The following is a 16,663-nucleotide window of genomic DNA, read 5'->3' as shown; positions in this document are numbered from 1 at the left end:
TGTGTGTGTGTGTGTGTGTGTGTGTGTGTGTGTGTGTGTGTGTGTGTGTGTGTGTGTGTGTGTGTGTGTGTGTGTGTGTGTGTGTGTGTGTGTGTGTGTGTGTGTGTGTGTGTGTGTGTGTGTGTGTGTGTGTGTGTGTGTGTGTGTGTGTGTGTGTGTGTGTGTGTGTGTGTGTGTGTGTGTGTGTGTGTGTGTGTGTGTGTGTGTGTGTGTGTGTGTGTGTGTGTGTGTGTGTGTGTGTGTGTGTGTGTGTGTGTGTGTGTGTGTGTGTGTGCGTATGCCTGCAGTTGAGTAGCTGACCACCTGGACATGAGTATAATTGATTGCTATGCATACAGTTTCCCGGGCTAACATCCCGCTGACTTCGAGTTATAACTCTTATTTTATAATACAAAATTAATAATGATCGTGTTCACGTTCCTGGATCAGTCGAAGCACAGGCTAGCTTTATTGTATAGCTGCAGGAATCCATAGAAATAACAAGCAACAACTTCTTCATTTCTCCACTCAGGAATCAATGACATGGCTTCTGCTGTTGCGTTAAAAGATATAAATGCAGTTGCATAATGTCCACAGACTTCTTAGTTATCACTTTACATTGATTATAACATAATATTAGTACGTCTAATGGCATAGTAAATCTTGGAAGTTCTGATGGACCTCGTTCCATAATAATTATTGATTTGGCTCATTTGGGTTCAACACAATGCATATGCTTCAAGGCGGAATTAGAATTCATTGACTATAGAATAAATTATGGCACAAAATGATAATGTAGATCGAGACACCATGCTGGCACAGTGTTGACATCTTTTACGAGGAGAAATGAGAATAACTTTGGCACGGCGTGGTATGAACTTGAAGGAATGAGTACTAGTAATTGAATGTACAATGTACGTGTGAGAATGATCATCACGGCGTATTATGCCGCATGCCACGGAGCACGCTGCTGTGGTAAGCGGTACTGGCCAAGCTTCTCTTTCCGGACATGTCGTCAATCATGCTTTCCAGTCATCATGCCATCTTATCAATCATCATCCATTCCACTGAATCAACTGCTGGTCTGCCCATCAGCCTCCACCCGCCAAGCACACACGCCTGAACAAGAACAATAGTATGGAGTGTGTGCATGGTTGCGTTAGCCCGCGTGTGAGTGCATCCATTCACCAGTGTGACGTACATGACAAAACAAGGTTTACCTAATACAGGTCTGCTCTCGATATAACAACTCTTACTTGTACATAAACCTCGCTAGTACATAAAAAAAATCAAATCCCGCGCCGAAACAGCATCACTCCCATACAAATGTTGTTCTACACAACATAAACCTCGACATAACACACGCTACGGCGGTCCCCGACGTGCGAACTCTCGATACAACATAAATTCGCTTGCACGGTACGATCAAGCGGTAGCTGTAGCTAGGCAGTTTAGGCCAGTTTAGTCCTACATAACGTAAACCTCGGCATAACGCACCCTATGGCGCAGTCCCCGACGTATGCACTCTCGATACAACGTAGATTCACGTGCGCGGTACAATCAAGCTGTAGCCGTAGCTAGCCAGTTTATCCTTATTGTGCATATATTCTGCGGCATTGATGGTATCTGATGTCGATGGTGGTACAGTGTGTATATGTTTGCACGGTTGAACCCGCCTTGTAATACCCTTCATTTTGAGGTGCATCTTGTATTTTACACACGGTTTTCTACATAACATAACTCTCGATATAACATACTTTTTGCGTGGTCCCAGAGATTACGTTATAATATTTATGGAGAGTAGACCTGTAGTAATACCATGATGAGCACCTGTAGGTATATGCAAGCATTGCTTGATAGCTGGCATCGTCATACATGTAACCTACATGAGTTGCGGATTCCTGATAGCGAACCTTCTCTGTTTCTTTTGAAATTTCACAAGGGCATGTATACGTATGTGCACTATGGGGAAGTTCGTTTGGGATCTACAGGTTTCAGCAGAAACTACAAGTACAATGTACATACACTTCTTAATCTTTTCGTAGATGCGTTCCTTTATTTTCTGCCCCAAAGGTACATGTATAATTATTATATTACTTCATGTAGTATACTTTCCTCTACCGGCTCTGCCAGGTTTGAGGCGTATAGAAGTTAGTTGGTATTATCAAGAATACAATAAGTATTACTACATAACCTGGGGGTTATGTACTCTTGGTATTATTATAGAGATAAAAGCACATGACTGTACAGGATTTCAGTACACCGGAATCCACCCTGATTTAGCTGCTTTCAAAATATAATTACTATTAATGGTTGTAGTCAGGAGCACTGTGCGTCCTCACCTTGTAACATGCTGTCGACGCTGTACTGTTGCAAAGATAAGGCTGTGCATTGACGATCTACCAACATAATTATTAGTGAGGTTTTGCATTCCGAATTTCGGTTCGGCGCTCTTCGGTCATTTGTCGAACATCAAAATGTCGAATTTTCGGACCAACATTTGTTTTGCAAGTCGAAAATGATGTGTTTTCATTTCGTGAGCCCTAGCATCAGCAACGTCCTGTTCCGTGCTCCTATTCTTGCTGATTCCAACGAACTTTGATCGCCCTAAGAGCCGAGGGCCAAACCTGTCTCCTCAGTCGCCTCAGAAAACCAACTCCATAGCCAAGTCAAATTTTATGAGTATCGCCATAGTCTTTTCAGCCACACAGATGACGGTGAGGACACTCCAGGCGAAAGAGAGGAGACAAGCAGTGGAGGAGCAATCAGAGGTAGCTGACGACGCTGATGTCGCCTGGGCCGGGAAGCGATGCCGAGATAAGAAACCTCTTTGAATAAATCACGCTCTAGCGCTAGCGCTCTTCTACAGAAAATTCATCCGAAAAATATTTTCGGCAAAGTGAGCTTTTTCCGAACAAACATGCCGAATCTTCGCGTGCATTTTCGACCTCGCTCCCGCGTGCCGAATCTTTTTGCCGAATTTCGGAATGCAAAACCTTCGGAATGCAAAACCTCGCTATTATTAATGATAATTTTTATGCTCGTAGATCGTCAATGCAAAGACTTGGAGAGGGGGGGGGGGGGGGGGGGGGGGGCGTTCGTTTTTGACCTACAGGTTTGCATAGAAACTACTTCTTTCGGTAGAGGTGTTCGTTTTTGAAAAAAATTCTACTCAAAAGGGTAGATTCTGCTTTTCTCTACCAGGAAAAAAGTTGGTAGAGCGACGGGATTTCCAGCAAAATCAAGGATTTGTACACAACTCCATAGAAAAGATAAACATTTCACGTACGCTCGTACATATCGTGCAAACCAGGGAGTAGTACAATACGTATTGTACTACTCCCTGGTTTGCAATACGTATTGTACTACTCCCTGGTGCAAACTACTAAATCCAGTAGAACAGCGTTCGTGCACTTACCTCTACCATCTACCTCTATCGGTTAAAAACGAACGCAGCGTTCGTGCACTCACATGTGCTGTTATTCTGTACCAAACCGACATACTGTACGTACAGGCATAAAATTTAGTCGATCAATAATTTCATTGAGCAGCATTGTACGTAATGTACTTGGTTGTCGTCCCTGTACACATACACGTAATTGCATTGCACGTACAGTAGAGTCGCACGCTGAAGAAAGTTGAGCCCAAGAACGCCCAGCCTGAAATGCTAAGAACGCCACAGCCCAAAAGTTAAGAACGGAGGTGTTGGCTTTCCGGCAGCTTTTGGGATAGATATGATCCAGTACGAATTGTTTCTAAGAACATGCTATAACAAGGCAGCCAGATTGCCCAACAAAATAAGAACACCCCAGTCTAAACCCTTGGGAACAACGGTCTTGGACGCGGGACTCCACTGTAGTATCGCCAGCGTACATGTTCATCGGCAACACGACTCACGCGCTCACCTACCGATTTCACAAGGGCATACGAGTGTGGAGTGTGGACATATTTGCTCTTTTATACAGGCCATTATATGCGGCTTTAAAATCCAACCGCATCACATAATCAACAATTCAATACGGAGTAACGGGAAGGGGGCATGAAAGCACTGCACCAAGCAAGAACAATAATTATTTTATCACTGCAGTAGCTTGGTGAGTGCCAGTGGTAGAAATATGTTCAACAAAAATAATGCAGAATCTATAAAAAACAACATACAAGAATAACCAGTGATCACAGAAAAAAGCAGAAAAGTTACGGGCTATTAGCATTTGGGCCAGCTGGGAACCTGGGTTGAGTGCTTCAAAATTCCTAGGAAAGTGGCAGTAGCAGTGCTGCCGATTTCAAACCTGCAACACATGGCGACAAAAAGCAATAAATACATTCAACAATCAGTCAAAACTACTTCGAAAAGCACAGCAGCCTACAAAGCACATATTTACAACAGGCAAATTGCTAAACGTCAAACACTTGACAACAGTCAAGCCAGCCAGCCAGCCAGCCAGCCAGAGAGAGAGAGAGAGAGAGAGAGAGAGAGAGAGAGAGAGAGACCCAGTAAGGTTCAATTTTATACGTTGGAAACTACACTAGTACTCTATCACCAAGAGCCCATAACCCCATGAACAGGCAATTGTGAACATGGAGTATGGTGCACCGCACTGCCCACATCAGGCAGGTTTCACTCTACGTAATTACGTACAGATCTGTACGTCGTACCCGCCGGGGAGCGAGGGCAACTTTTATACATAAATCTCTCTACGGATTTCCGTAGGAAAGCTCTTTCCTACGTTCAGTCATCTGTAGGACATTTTGAAATATTTGTCGCATTTTCCAGATTTATCCATGGCAACGTGCAAGCCGCGCAAAACACAAGGCACACATCACGCGTGCTTAGCAGCTGTGGAGAAATCAAGTAGAGCAAAATACAACAGTGCTGATTTTACGCAAATGACGTGCTGCTCCTATGTCATTTTCATACTTAATAGCTACGGACTAGGAAGTCAGCTGGGACATTGCACCATTATTGATCTTCTACGGTTTCCAGCTTGAAGCTTCTATCCATTGCGTACAGGCTTTGCAGTACGTTACACAAATACAGGTGGAATCCTGATAAATCGAATACGGCGTGATTAGAAGTTTTTTCCTGGCATTTTTGGGTTCGAATTATCAGGATTTCACCTGTGTACTGCAATACAGTGCAGTTATGGGGCGGGTAGTAGAAAATATGTCGGTATTTTTTTTTAATAAATTCGATATCTGCAAAACGATATACACATTTTAGAGCGTACAGATGTTTACTGGTTTTGACAGCCAGAATTTATTAACATTTCACTTTGGTAAACAATAATGCGGAATGGCGTAAAAATATGCGGGCTTACAGTACATGCACCGTAAAGTACGGCCACCAGTCAGGGAAAGGAAAACCGTATGGCAGAGTGCAATGAATTTGCACGGTGCGAGAACCCGTGTACTAAGTTCACACTTAGCAGGTTATAGTGTGGAGCTCGTGTCCGCTCGAAGATAAACTGAGTACGGATTGACCACATAACGTGCAATGAGTGTACAAGGTCCATGCCGTACGACCTACAGACAGGACACCACGTCAACCATACGACCACCAAAGGACGAGATGGTGGAACGCTCCCCCAGTACTTAACGGTACTAGTACCTAATTTTGGCCAATGGTGTTATCAAAGTGCAACTTGCTCAATTTATTGCGTTCGTCTTCACGGAAACATTTCTTGTCTTAAAATAAAAGAGCACAGTGGGTGGCAAGCGAAATCCTACCCCAGGAGCAGTGTGACTACACCGACATCCAGGAATGGACAGTGCATGCATGCGTACAAGCGTACCTGTGTTTGCATTTGTCATGTATCCACAGCTGTAGGCACGATGTGCCAACCACCGTGAGCCATGTGAACACCGTGTTCCCCACCTCATATGGGGATGCATACAGACTACATACAGTGAAACCTGTCTAAGACGACCGCTCAAGGGACCTTTAAAGACTTGCGGCACATATGGATCAAGTGCTGTGAGCGTTTGCCATCGGACACTCTTGGGGCGTGTGCACTACTGATATGCGTAAAGACTCTGAATTTAAACCAAGCAGACACAGCTATAAATCGACAAACTCACCTGCAAATAATAGAAAGATCATGCCGTTGGCTACGGTCATCTCACCGTACCAATGGGGTCTGTTTTAAGTGAAGGAGAATACTACGCATACGCGCAACATCCTTGGTGTTCTTGCTGTTTTTCGGGTTGAAGTCGACGAAACGCGCTACCCGTTCCCATTCAGAACCAGGCGTGTCCTCGTCACGTTCACGAATAAATGCTTCCTCTGCAGAACTGCATGTTTGTGCAACATTCAAGCACACAGACAACACAGAAGAGTCGAGTACTTAGCATTCACTAATAGTGAGCGAGTTCTACCAACAGCAGGCAAGTAGAACACAAACATGGCATCTTGTCAACACATCAAATGAACACCAAAATCACCAAGACAAAGGCACCACATGTAAGGCACCACATGTTTCAATGCAGAAGTAGATTGGTGACCTGAACACGTGAACACCACATGACAGTTACATGTATGTACACGTTTGCTGACTTCCATTTTGGCTCCCCAGAGGAGCAATAGCTGTTAGCATTACAGGCCTGAGCCGGTCTGGACCGATGTCAATTGGACATTGTTCTGACCATGGCTGCCAGCAGACAAAATGCAGTGAGCTAACTGAGCTTACAGTAGCAGAGCCATGGCGCACGCGCAACTCACCGATTATCAGATTTCGTCTTGTCCAGCTGTTCATCTTGCCGTGCTTCCCAGTCGGCAAGATCTTGTTTTGCCTGGTCTAGCAAAGATTGGCGCTCTTCTTCTGCTTGGCGGTCCTTCTCGGCCAAAAGCTGCTCCTGGTCGGCACGCCATTTCCTGGTACATGAAACCACAAAAACACACATTTAGAAAAGCGATCCTGTCAGCGTTTCTATTATTGTGTAGAAAATGAATTAGCATTTGCAGTTTCCATTCTGGTACAATCGGGACATGTCCTTGCTGCCCCGGTCTGCTGCGACCTTGAGCAAAGAGGGTACTGTCATTCTGTGACTTATTCTGGCATGTCCTCCAACATTCACATACAGACACATGTACGTGCTGCTCATTATTCACGGTACTCGAGCTTCTGGACACAGGGTACTGTAGGTGATAACTTTTATATTGTAAAAGATACTGTAGATCACCGCATTTGCAGGAGTATAGTGTGCATTTTAGATGCACTATTTCAGACTCAAGCTGGCAGGTGAGCACTATGCACAGCTTATGAAATACATGTACAGTCAGTGAAACCTGTCTAAGACGACCGCTCATAGGATCTTCAAAACGTGGTCTCTGTTACCAGGTGCTCTCCTTATCCAGGGTCATTTGACTGGAAATAGCACCCCTTGATCTTGCTTTCAGTGGTCTTCAAGGACAGGTGGTCGCCTTATTCGAGTGGTCGCCTCGACAGGTTTTACTGTACTACAAAAAAGGTAGCACAGTGGATCAAACTGGTGCGAGATTCGCCACAAGCCACACCCTACACCATTTGCTGGCTATGCAAATTGAGTCTGTATCTAATATCTGTCAAGCTCCGTATTTTGCTTAGGAAAGCAAGCAGCCAGCCGAAGCATTGCCAAGACTACCACTCAGGTTGTGCATTGTACTTCGAAGAAACCATGATAACAATTATGTTGGTCGGGGGGGGGGGGGGGGGAGGGGTGCAATATACTCCGGCAAATTATGGTATACGTCGTACAAGGCTCTTCGAGCCAATGGCTACACAAGAAATTCCAATTCATACTACTTCAGACCACCACACTTCACTCAAGCACAACTTTATTGCAAGAACAATTTAATAACAGTGCGATAAACAATTGGGAATGCGAAATTGGCCGATAGCCTTATCCAGAATGAACTTCACCAATTGCCCAACTAGTCAACATCATATGTGTAGCTACAGCAGTGGAAAGTGTAACCCGGACTAATGAGCCACTTTCTGAGCCACAAATGATTTTGATGAATTTGTCTGTTTTGAGTACATGTACGTGTGGTGTAGAGAGCTATAGATAGAGGGAGAGGGGGAGAGGGGGGGGGGGGGGGGGGGAGGGGAGGGGAGAGAGAGAGAGATTGTGTGTGTATGTGTGTCGGCCAGAGTAACCAACACAGACCGTAGCTCCTTCTGCATCGTTTGCAATTGTGGTCGGCGTTTCAGTAGACCACAGGACCTATCCCGTCATCGCCCCTACTATTCCGAACCTGCCTCACCCCCCCCCCCCCCCCCCCCCCCCCCCATGGGGTCCGCATAGCCAGAATACGGCAGCGCGTCCAAGGCGTGTGTGCATGCCGTGGCCGTTGTGGGACATCTGTCCGGATTTTATCTCTCATGGATGTTCCTGATTATAGTTTACAGAGTCCCTGTACCGCTGTATGCCTTCCTTTTGTGGCTAGGGCATTTCGTCCGGGCCTGGAGGCCTGAGATGTGTAGGGCCGGTTATTACATTACACCAAGTCACACATTATTCGTTTGTGTAAACTAGCCCCAAGTACGAATCTATGATGGTTGAGAGCTGTTCAAGTGCATGTAATGGTATGATTCTATTGAAGGAGAAAGACTGGTTAGCAGCGTCCTCAAGAGAAATGTGAGCTTGCATTAAATCCTGACACCACTGGTTATGTAGCCAACAGGTAGTTATTACAAGCAGTTGCTGTACCGTCCACAATAAAATGTTGTACACCAATGACAGGTCATACAAAATATGCTTGAGAGACGGAGGTCATTATAACAGAAACTGTGTAGTGTGTGAATCCATTACCAGTACAATGAGAATCTTACCTAACTGCTTCGGGCTCAGTCGCAAACACGTCAGCACTCTGGATTGCTGAATAAAGATCATTTGACTGAGGCTACAACAACAGGGACAGGACAGCCATGTTCCAAGAAAGCTATACAGGTCCCTGCATAACCAAACCGAACTAACCTCCTCTTCAGCCTGTTCGGATGCCCCAAAAGCATCGCCAGCCTGTGATATGCGGACAGGTACAGGAAAAACTCGGATAAGTCTCCACAAACAACTACACCTATCAGCTCAACTCAGTAAGTACCGTGGGGGCTGCTCCTCCAGCAAACGTTAAATCGTCATCTCCTAATTCTGCTAGGGCTCCCTGCTCCCTCTGCAAGAAATCAGCAGCTGGATCGCTCTCCGTATGCTGGGGAGATTCAAAGTCTAGATCCGCCATCTTCTCTTGCTACTGGGGAAGAGGAAGATAGTGCGCATGCGTGAGATGTCAAAAATTCAAAGAGCTTGAAAAGCGGCACTCGCTTTTCTTTGCTCTGTGTTTGAAATTTTTGCATGCGAAGAGCTGAAGACTTGGTCCGTCGCCTCGTGTTGTACTTGTAGTGCTATGTGGCATGCTTTCTGCCAGTTCGGGTTTGGACTTGGAGTACAGTAATGTTTCGTGCAAGGAGATGCGGCTAGTATAGGTGTGACGGCCGAGTTGAGACTGGATCATGCAGTACAAAACGATCGAACGAAAATTTTGCACGTGGTCAACCTCCATTTCACGTCTCAGCGGACTTCTCGTCCTGTCGTAACTAATGTTACTTGTCAGGAATGGACTGACGTATGTCACTCTGTGCTTGCTCCATGTACTCCAGACCCTCTCTTTGACCAGTTTGGACCACCACCAGTGTATCCAGCTTGAGAAATGACTATGACCATAGCAAAAGTACATCAACCATTTTCTGTAAACTACAAGTAAGTTACAAGCTGCGTGTGTACAATTACGCTATGTACAGTCCATTTCAAAACTATACTAGTAGACGCGTAGGTTTTTTGAAATATTCCAATATTTGGCTGGAACTTTTTGAGAATAGTTTTCGGAATATTGCTCAGGACCGCTCCACAATTACTCTCATAATTATAGTTTCTAAACGATTGGATAATAGGCCATTCACACGACGTGCAAACATTTGCACGCGTGTGACCAAGATAACACGGGCAAACCGTGATCCAGTTCACACGGTGCTGGGCAAACTTTGCAACCGTCAATGTATCCATAGTGACCTCCCCAAAATGCCGGGAAATGTTAAATTTTGAATTTTCCTTTGTTCAAGCACTGCATTTGCAGTACGCACTTTCAACAACCGACACTTTTCCTGGCGTGCAAAGATAATCGCGAGCCAAAGGGCCTCGGCCAAGATAAAAAATCAGTTGCACGCGTGAGTCCAAGTTTATCGTATCCGAGTAAATATCCTTGGAAACAGTACGATAAAAGTGAGTTTGCTCGTCGTGTGAATGGCCTATAACAGACGCTCAATTTGGAAAATTTTATGCACAAAGTGATCACAGATTTTATGTGGTATACTGTAGAGGCAGAAAATTTCGTCGGTCAATAATTTCGTCCACCTCCAAAGAAAAGGAGTTCGTCCGGTTGAAAATTTCGTCCATAGATCATAAGAGTGTATAGAAACACTGGACAAATCGATATTCGTCCTACATTTAATTTAGTCCAAAAGCTCCTTGGACGAAAAAGACGAAATTAAATTCCAGACGAATGTTTCTGCTTATACAGTAGATGCTGGCATACCGGTTTTTGCCTAGGTACGCGTCTATAGTTTTGAAATGGACTGTAGATGCCTGTACTCACATGCTACTCCCAGTTTATCATGCACTTACTTTGGTCAACCAAGAGGACATACGCTTCCAGGGAGCTTATGAAGTTATGTGCTCTTGCTACTACCAAGAGTATATCTGTATAATCATACCCCCCCCCCCCCCCCCAAGAGTGTGCAACTCCTGATTCACTGGCTGATACCCTTGCTATGGCCCGGGGTACGCCGACGGCAAAAACTCGCATCACGTGGTGTAGTATCGCAGTGCCAGTTGTACGTTTCCACCCCGTTTTAGCGAGCAGCGGAGTAATAAAAAATGTATGAAAATCCGTATGTCGTATGCGCCGGGGAGCGAAGGCAACTTTCATACGTTGAGTCCTCCGAGGGATTTTTGATTGAATTTTTTTTTCCATTTTCCAGATTTATCCATGGCAATGTTCCAAGACACGCGAAACACAAGGTGCACACACCATACACCACGTGCAAAATAAAATGGAAACGCGGTTTTTTTCTTGGTGCATGCGGTGGGTGCAATTCCTACGTTATTTTCATACGTATTTCCGTAGATCGAAACCTCCCTAATATCGATGATGAGCCAGCAAATTTTTGCGGCAAAATATCAGAGGTTCACTGGCAAAATCGGGCTTTGCCTAATCATGGCAGCAAGAGTCCATAGAGTCCATGTTTATGCACTCTTGATGACAGATACAATGTATTCAAATTGCGCGCACACAATTCTTCGTTTGTGCGTAGTACGAAACGTACCTGAGACACGTGATGTGGGAGTTTTCGCCGTCGGAGACCCCATATGCAGAGTTGCACACTCTAAGTCTCTTGGTGGGGGGGGGTTATAATGATTATGTATACTCTTTCTACTACCAAGAGTACTAGTAAACAAGAGTGTGCAACTGTCATCTCTTCTGCACAATCTGCAGATACCCCTGCCCACGGCAGAAATTATTCTGGACGTCACCTTTTCAGAAAACGCGCGCATTTTGCCGCGGAGCAGTGTCAGAGCACGTACTTGGCGCCGACCTTGTAATCTAAAGCCCGGCCAAGTCCACGAGGCAAAACTTAAAGACTCGCAGCGAATGCTTCGTAGAAAAGATTACGTCGACAAAAAAGTTCCCATCCGCGAGTTGCACACTCTTGTTTATCTACTCTTGCTACTACACATGAAGAAAATGTTTGAAAGCAGGCTGAGTAGCGGTATAGTAAATTTCAGTCACACCACGACTCCACAATACGCTCTCGGCCAACTCATTCACTTATACCGAAAGCGTATCTCGCTCATCGTCATCACCACCATTTCATAGCAAGGACAATTCTGTTGAGATACTGTAAAATATGATTGTTATTTTCGGTGTAACTTTAATTTCGGTTTAGAAACCAGGCTGCAGGGCACCTAAATTAAAAGTACGCCTAACTAAAAGCACAAGACTATGTACTGTATGTGATGGGAAAGCTAGCCCCTACATTGCACCCGAACCCTGTCAGTTCCCTGGCACCGAAATTTTAATACCGATACACCTAAAATCACATGGTTTACAGTACTAACATTGTATTGATATTGCAGACCCTCCAGACAGATGTTTGGCTCCAACCATGTACCAGGGAGTCGTAAAACTTAACGATATTTCACGACCCCTGGCTCCCACCTATCCACATGGAAGATAGCTGGAAAAAAAATTCAAAAAAATCTTAGGAAATGCAGACTGGGAATGAGCTCGGACATGGGATGGCGATCTTCCGCGAGTTCAGCTCAAGTGCAAGTGTGATTTTTTCCAACTGATGAATGTCACAAGAAACCATGTCAGCACGTTTCCCTGTCCCCAGGGAAAATTGCGGAAAAAAATCGCAAAAAAATGCGGCATAATATGGCATAATTTGCAGTAAATATGCGGTAAATATGCGGTGAATATTATTGATATCATCTCGCGGCGGCAAGTCTGCAGTTGATATGAGGCAATTTTCAGTGAGTATGTAGTGAAATCAATCAGTTACAAAAGGGAATTTTCTAGAACCGCCCCAACCGGTTTTCGACCGGTTGAAATTGTTGGCGACCGGTTGAAAAGTTACAAATCAGTTCCAACCGCCCGTACTTTTCTGTGGGTGAATGGAGCTGTGAATGGTCAAACGCGTCAAATTGCTGTCAAGTGCCATATTTGGGTTGTATTTTAAAAAAATTTCCGGGGGTGACCCCCGGACCCCCCGACTCTTAATTGGACCGTAACCGGTTGGAAATTCGTCCTAGAATATACCCTGGAACTTACAAGTCTCTGGTGTAAGCGCTCGTCATATTTGAGTACAAAGCCGCCACCGGATGAGACGTTGCTGACCGAACAGTGCACTGTGTGTACGTGTAGTGCAACAGAAAAGTTCAAAAAACGCGGTCTTATAAAAAATCGCAAAAAACGCGGCCGCGGAATCGCAATTTCCCCCGGGGACAGGTTTCCATACACAGGACATCCCAAAAGCCAGCAAAATACGTAGTTTCACGTGCCAGGTGTGAACTCAGCTTTACAGTAGTCGTGGATCCTAGGGGTAAGCCTGGGGTGTTCTTATTTTTCAGCAATACGGCTGCGTTTAATATACATGTATAGGGGCCGTCCGTAAATATCCTGTCCCCCGTGAATTCCGCGGCAGAATATCAGAAATTCCGTGCAGAATTCTGCAAATCCTTCTATATTCTGCGAGGAAAAAGAGCGTAAAAACAGATCAAATTTCCGCAACCCCACCGAAGTTTGTTATCCCTATATATTCTAAACCAAAATTATGCGTACTCCTGGTAAAAAAATTGAACGCTCCAAAATATGCTGCAAGTTCTTTTTGAAAGTCACAAGCACATTGTAGTGTGTTATTGGCTTGGCTGTGAACATACATCGAAAGTCTCCAGAAAAAGCAGTTTTCTCTCTTTTCTGCAATATTCCGCGGGATTTTCTGAATTCTACGGACACTACTAGATTCTGTGGAAATTCTGCAATCCGCGGAATTCACGGGGGACAGAATATCGAACTTTTTTCACCAAACGAATTACATAACGAAACTATTTCATTTTGTGAAGAAAGTTCGATATTTATGGACGACCCCTTATTATAGTTATAGGATGTTCTTACTCTACTGTATGTGAATGGTATTTTGTGAGTTCACATTGCAGTTTGGCGTCGCATCGCCAAAAAAATGCTTCTGCGAATCCTATATAATTATGAGAGTGTACATTGTACGAGCTGTAGCTAGAAACCCCCAGTATAAACTCCCCAAATCCGGACGTCCCTAATCCAGGCACTTTTCTGACCCATCTACTATCTAGAGTCACAAAATAAACATTAATTTTCACGAAAAGGCCCCCAAAACTATTGACTGGCGTAAAATTTAATAGTGTTTAGGGACCATCGCAAAAGTTCGCAGAAGCCCCCGAAACGAAGACCGTGAGTTTCGGGCCTGACCCCCCTCAAACGAAACGACAGTCACAATATGGGCTTCATTTTTTCACTTGGATGCTCACACATAATAAGTATTATCAAGAGTACATAACCTTTTTTATGTACTCTTGGTATTATAATACTACACAAGCATTGTTGTATCAGTGTGTAACAATGTACAGCACTTTATAAATGCAACGATGATATCACCTTGCAGTGGGTGATCTAAGAACGAGAACAGCTAGAGCTATGCAGTTGTATCCTTTGAGCATTACAATGAACGTTGATTGGTGTATATTGCTTTCACATTCCCCATACGCGTCCTGACAAGCGATCTACGCCGGCTGTGATGGCATGCTAATCCTACAGCTCCTATAATTATGTCGTCAATACTTTTTTGAATTGAAGCCCGGTTTGCGATTTTCGCACCGACTCCCTCCCCCCCAAACGTATGCTCTTCGTTTCAGGGGCTTCTGCGAACTTTTGCGATGGTCCCTTACATGCATTCAGTCATAGAACTGAGACAATTTCATTGAAGTGGAGGAAGTGTGTGTTCGACTCTACACATTCAACGAGGGTGATGGATGTGTGCATAAAGCGTGATCAGGTGAGCCACATTCCAGGGGTTCAAAACACACAAGAAAGGGCATGCATACTCAACAAGAACTGTTCCACAGCATGTCCAACAAACAGAGCAACTGCAAATACATGGTTTTGTAGCTCAAATACTGGCAGACACGAATAAATAATGATCACAATTGTATCTACTGCTCGTCCTCTTCATTCTCTTCCTCCTCGTTGTTGATCTGGAAGTAGCGGAGTTCATACGACGTATTACCGTTGGCAACAACGCGTAGCCAGTCGCGTAGGTTGTTCTTCTTCAGGAACTTTTTGGTAAGGTACTTCAGATACCTGATCAAGATACAAAGCAGACAAGAAAACAATGCGGCAATACTTTGAACAGACATTCTCCAAGAATGTTTCCCCGGTTAGTACTTGTATAGTGCATGGAACGGAAATTCTGCAAAAGGACTCAACCAACAGTCATAGGAAAAAAATGTGTGTGTGTGTGTGTGTGTGTGTGTGTGTGTGTGCACCAGTACACCTACATCAGGGTGCCACTGCCATCTACTATCCTAGCTCATATAAAACACACCCTGCCTAATCAAGATTGCACACACACACACAGAACTCGCCAGGCACGAGCCACCACACAAACCTGAATACAAATACATGTACTGTATTACAACTTTCAATACCATGTCTGAAACAAATTTACAGTATAAAAAATGAGCGCTGAGTCTTGATTCAAGGCTGCGTCAAACAAAACAAAAAACACAGCTCAGCGCCGTATGCACAGCTTGGTTCACACATCACCAGTATACACCGGGCTGGAGCCCGGACGGATTAAAGGCAGCACGCCCACACATCACCAGTATACACCGGGGCTGGAGCCCGGACGGATTAACGGCAGCACGCCCACACACCCAGCCTGGCATACTGCATATCCGGTACGCCTACACGGCGAACGCAGACCGTATGGTGGCCAACTAGGCAGGCCTAACTCCAATTGCTACTGTGGACCACCGGCGTACACGACTAACATTTCACTGCTATCATACGGGATGTACGCGGGTGGGGCCAGTGTTGAGACTAACTTGAACATTGCTCGACTCCCAACCAAAATCTCCCGCACAATTGCAGTAAACAGTTTTACTGGTTTGCACTGGATCTCACCGGGACACGCCATAATAAGGTGCAGCCCTAGAGAATACTGGTGCATGTGAACCATGCCTTACTGTCAAAACTAAACTATCGCACTCACGCATGCCTACCTCTTGGAGAAGGGAACGTCTGCGACCACGTGAATTCTCTCTTTCTCCCTCGTGATAGAGACAGCATTGCCAAGATTTCCGATCTTGCCTTGAACCTTGATGCGCTCATGCAGGAATTGCTCCTAAGGGGAAATGGAGGAGTTAATGTTAGGGAAGATAACCCTAACACTTTAGGGAAGGTGACCCTAAGCTCCTTTTACTAGGGAACTAGCCCTAGAACAATTATAAGTGAAAAGGGGCAGAGGAACATCAGCGCAATTCACTCCAAAATCCAAATATCGGCACAGAAATCATCGAACTACCACGACCCACTTACAAATGCTGAAGCGTCGAGGATACCATCCTCTACTGGGTTAGTGCAATCTAGCACAATCCTGCTCTGTACCTTCCTTTGAGATTTGCGCTAAACGAAACATTTCACACAACACATCACAATTGTTTACTGGTCAGTATCTCCCATGATATGAGTACCTTCGGAGGGCTAGTTACTCGGACTTACTGCGGCAGGCATCTTGTTTCTCTACAGTGACGACCTACAAGTAAGCTACAAAAGTCTGGCCTCGGACAGAATGATTTCGACCAAACAACAAACTGCAATCGGATCAACTACAACAGAATCATTTTTATTTCGGGCAGCATATTCTAGCAATAGCATGGCGACTTTGCTAACTAATTTTTTTTTTTATGTTGTTACTTTTTTCCCCGCAAAATCGTGGCCATGGCGCCAGAAATCATTCATTATTATTATTATTTTTTAATCACAAACTGTTACCGTGGTTACTGACCAAGCATGATGAAAGGCTGCAGCAAAGATCCAGTCTACGAGTACAGACTGACT

General features: G+C 44.7%; 2 protein-coding genes across 2 annotated transcripts; both read right to left on the bottom strand.

Annotated features, from left to right (window-relative positions):
- Positions 1 to 3,912: 3,912 nt before the first annotated feature.
- LOC135804846 (clathrin light chain A-like) lies at positions 3,913 to 9,233 on the bottom strand. The gene is made up of 6 exons (XM_065318809.1): positions 9,059 to 9,233; positions 8,935 to 8,976; positions 8,790 to 8,860; positions 6,698 to 6,850; positions 6,058 to 6,270; positions 3,913 to 4,268 (listed from the first exon to the last, which is right to left on the bottom strand). Exons 1-5 carry the CDS (start codon positions 9,191 to 9,193, stop codon positions 6,099 to 6,101), a joined length of 573 nt encoding a protein of 190 aa, XP_065174881.1. The 5' UTR covers positions 9,194 to 9,233; the 3' UTR covers positions 3,913 to 4,268; positions 6,058 to 6,098.
- Positions 9,234 to 14,695: 5,462 nt separating this feature from the next.
- Positions 14,696 to 16,480, bottom strand: LOC135804839 (large ribosomal subunit protein eL22-like). Its single transcript, XM_065318799.1, has 4 exons — positions 16,325 to 16,480; positions 16,142 to 16,228; positions 15,826 to 15,947; positions 14,696 to 14,902 (listed from the first exon to the last, which is right to left on the bottom strand). Exons 1-4 carry the CDS (start codon positions 16,334 to 16,336, stop codon positions 14,755 to 14,757), a joined length of 369 nt encoding a protein of 122 aa, XP_065174871.1. The 5' UTR covers positions 16,337 to 16,480; the 3' UTR covers positions 14,696 to 14,754.
- Positions 16,481 to 16,663: the final 183 nt, after the last annotated feature.

Source organism: Sycon ciliatum, chromosome 1 (assembly GCF_964019385.1).
Source record: "Sycon ciliatum chromosome 1, ocSycCili1.1, whole genome shotgun sequence".
Taxonomy (NCBI): Eukaryota; Metazoa; Porifera; class Calcarea; order Leucosolenida; family Sycettidae; genus Sycon; species Sycon ciliatum.
This window is presented reverse-complemented; position numbering and strand designations above follow the sequence as displayed.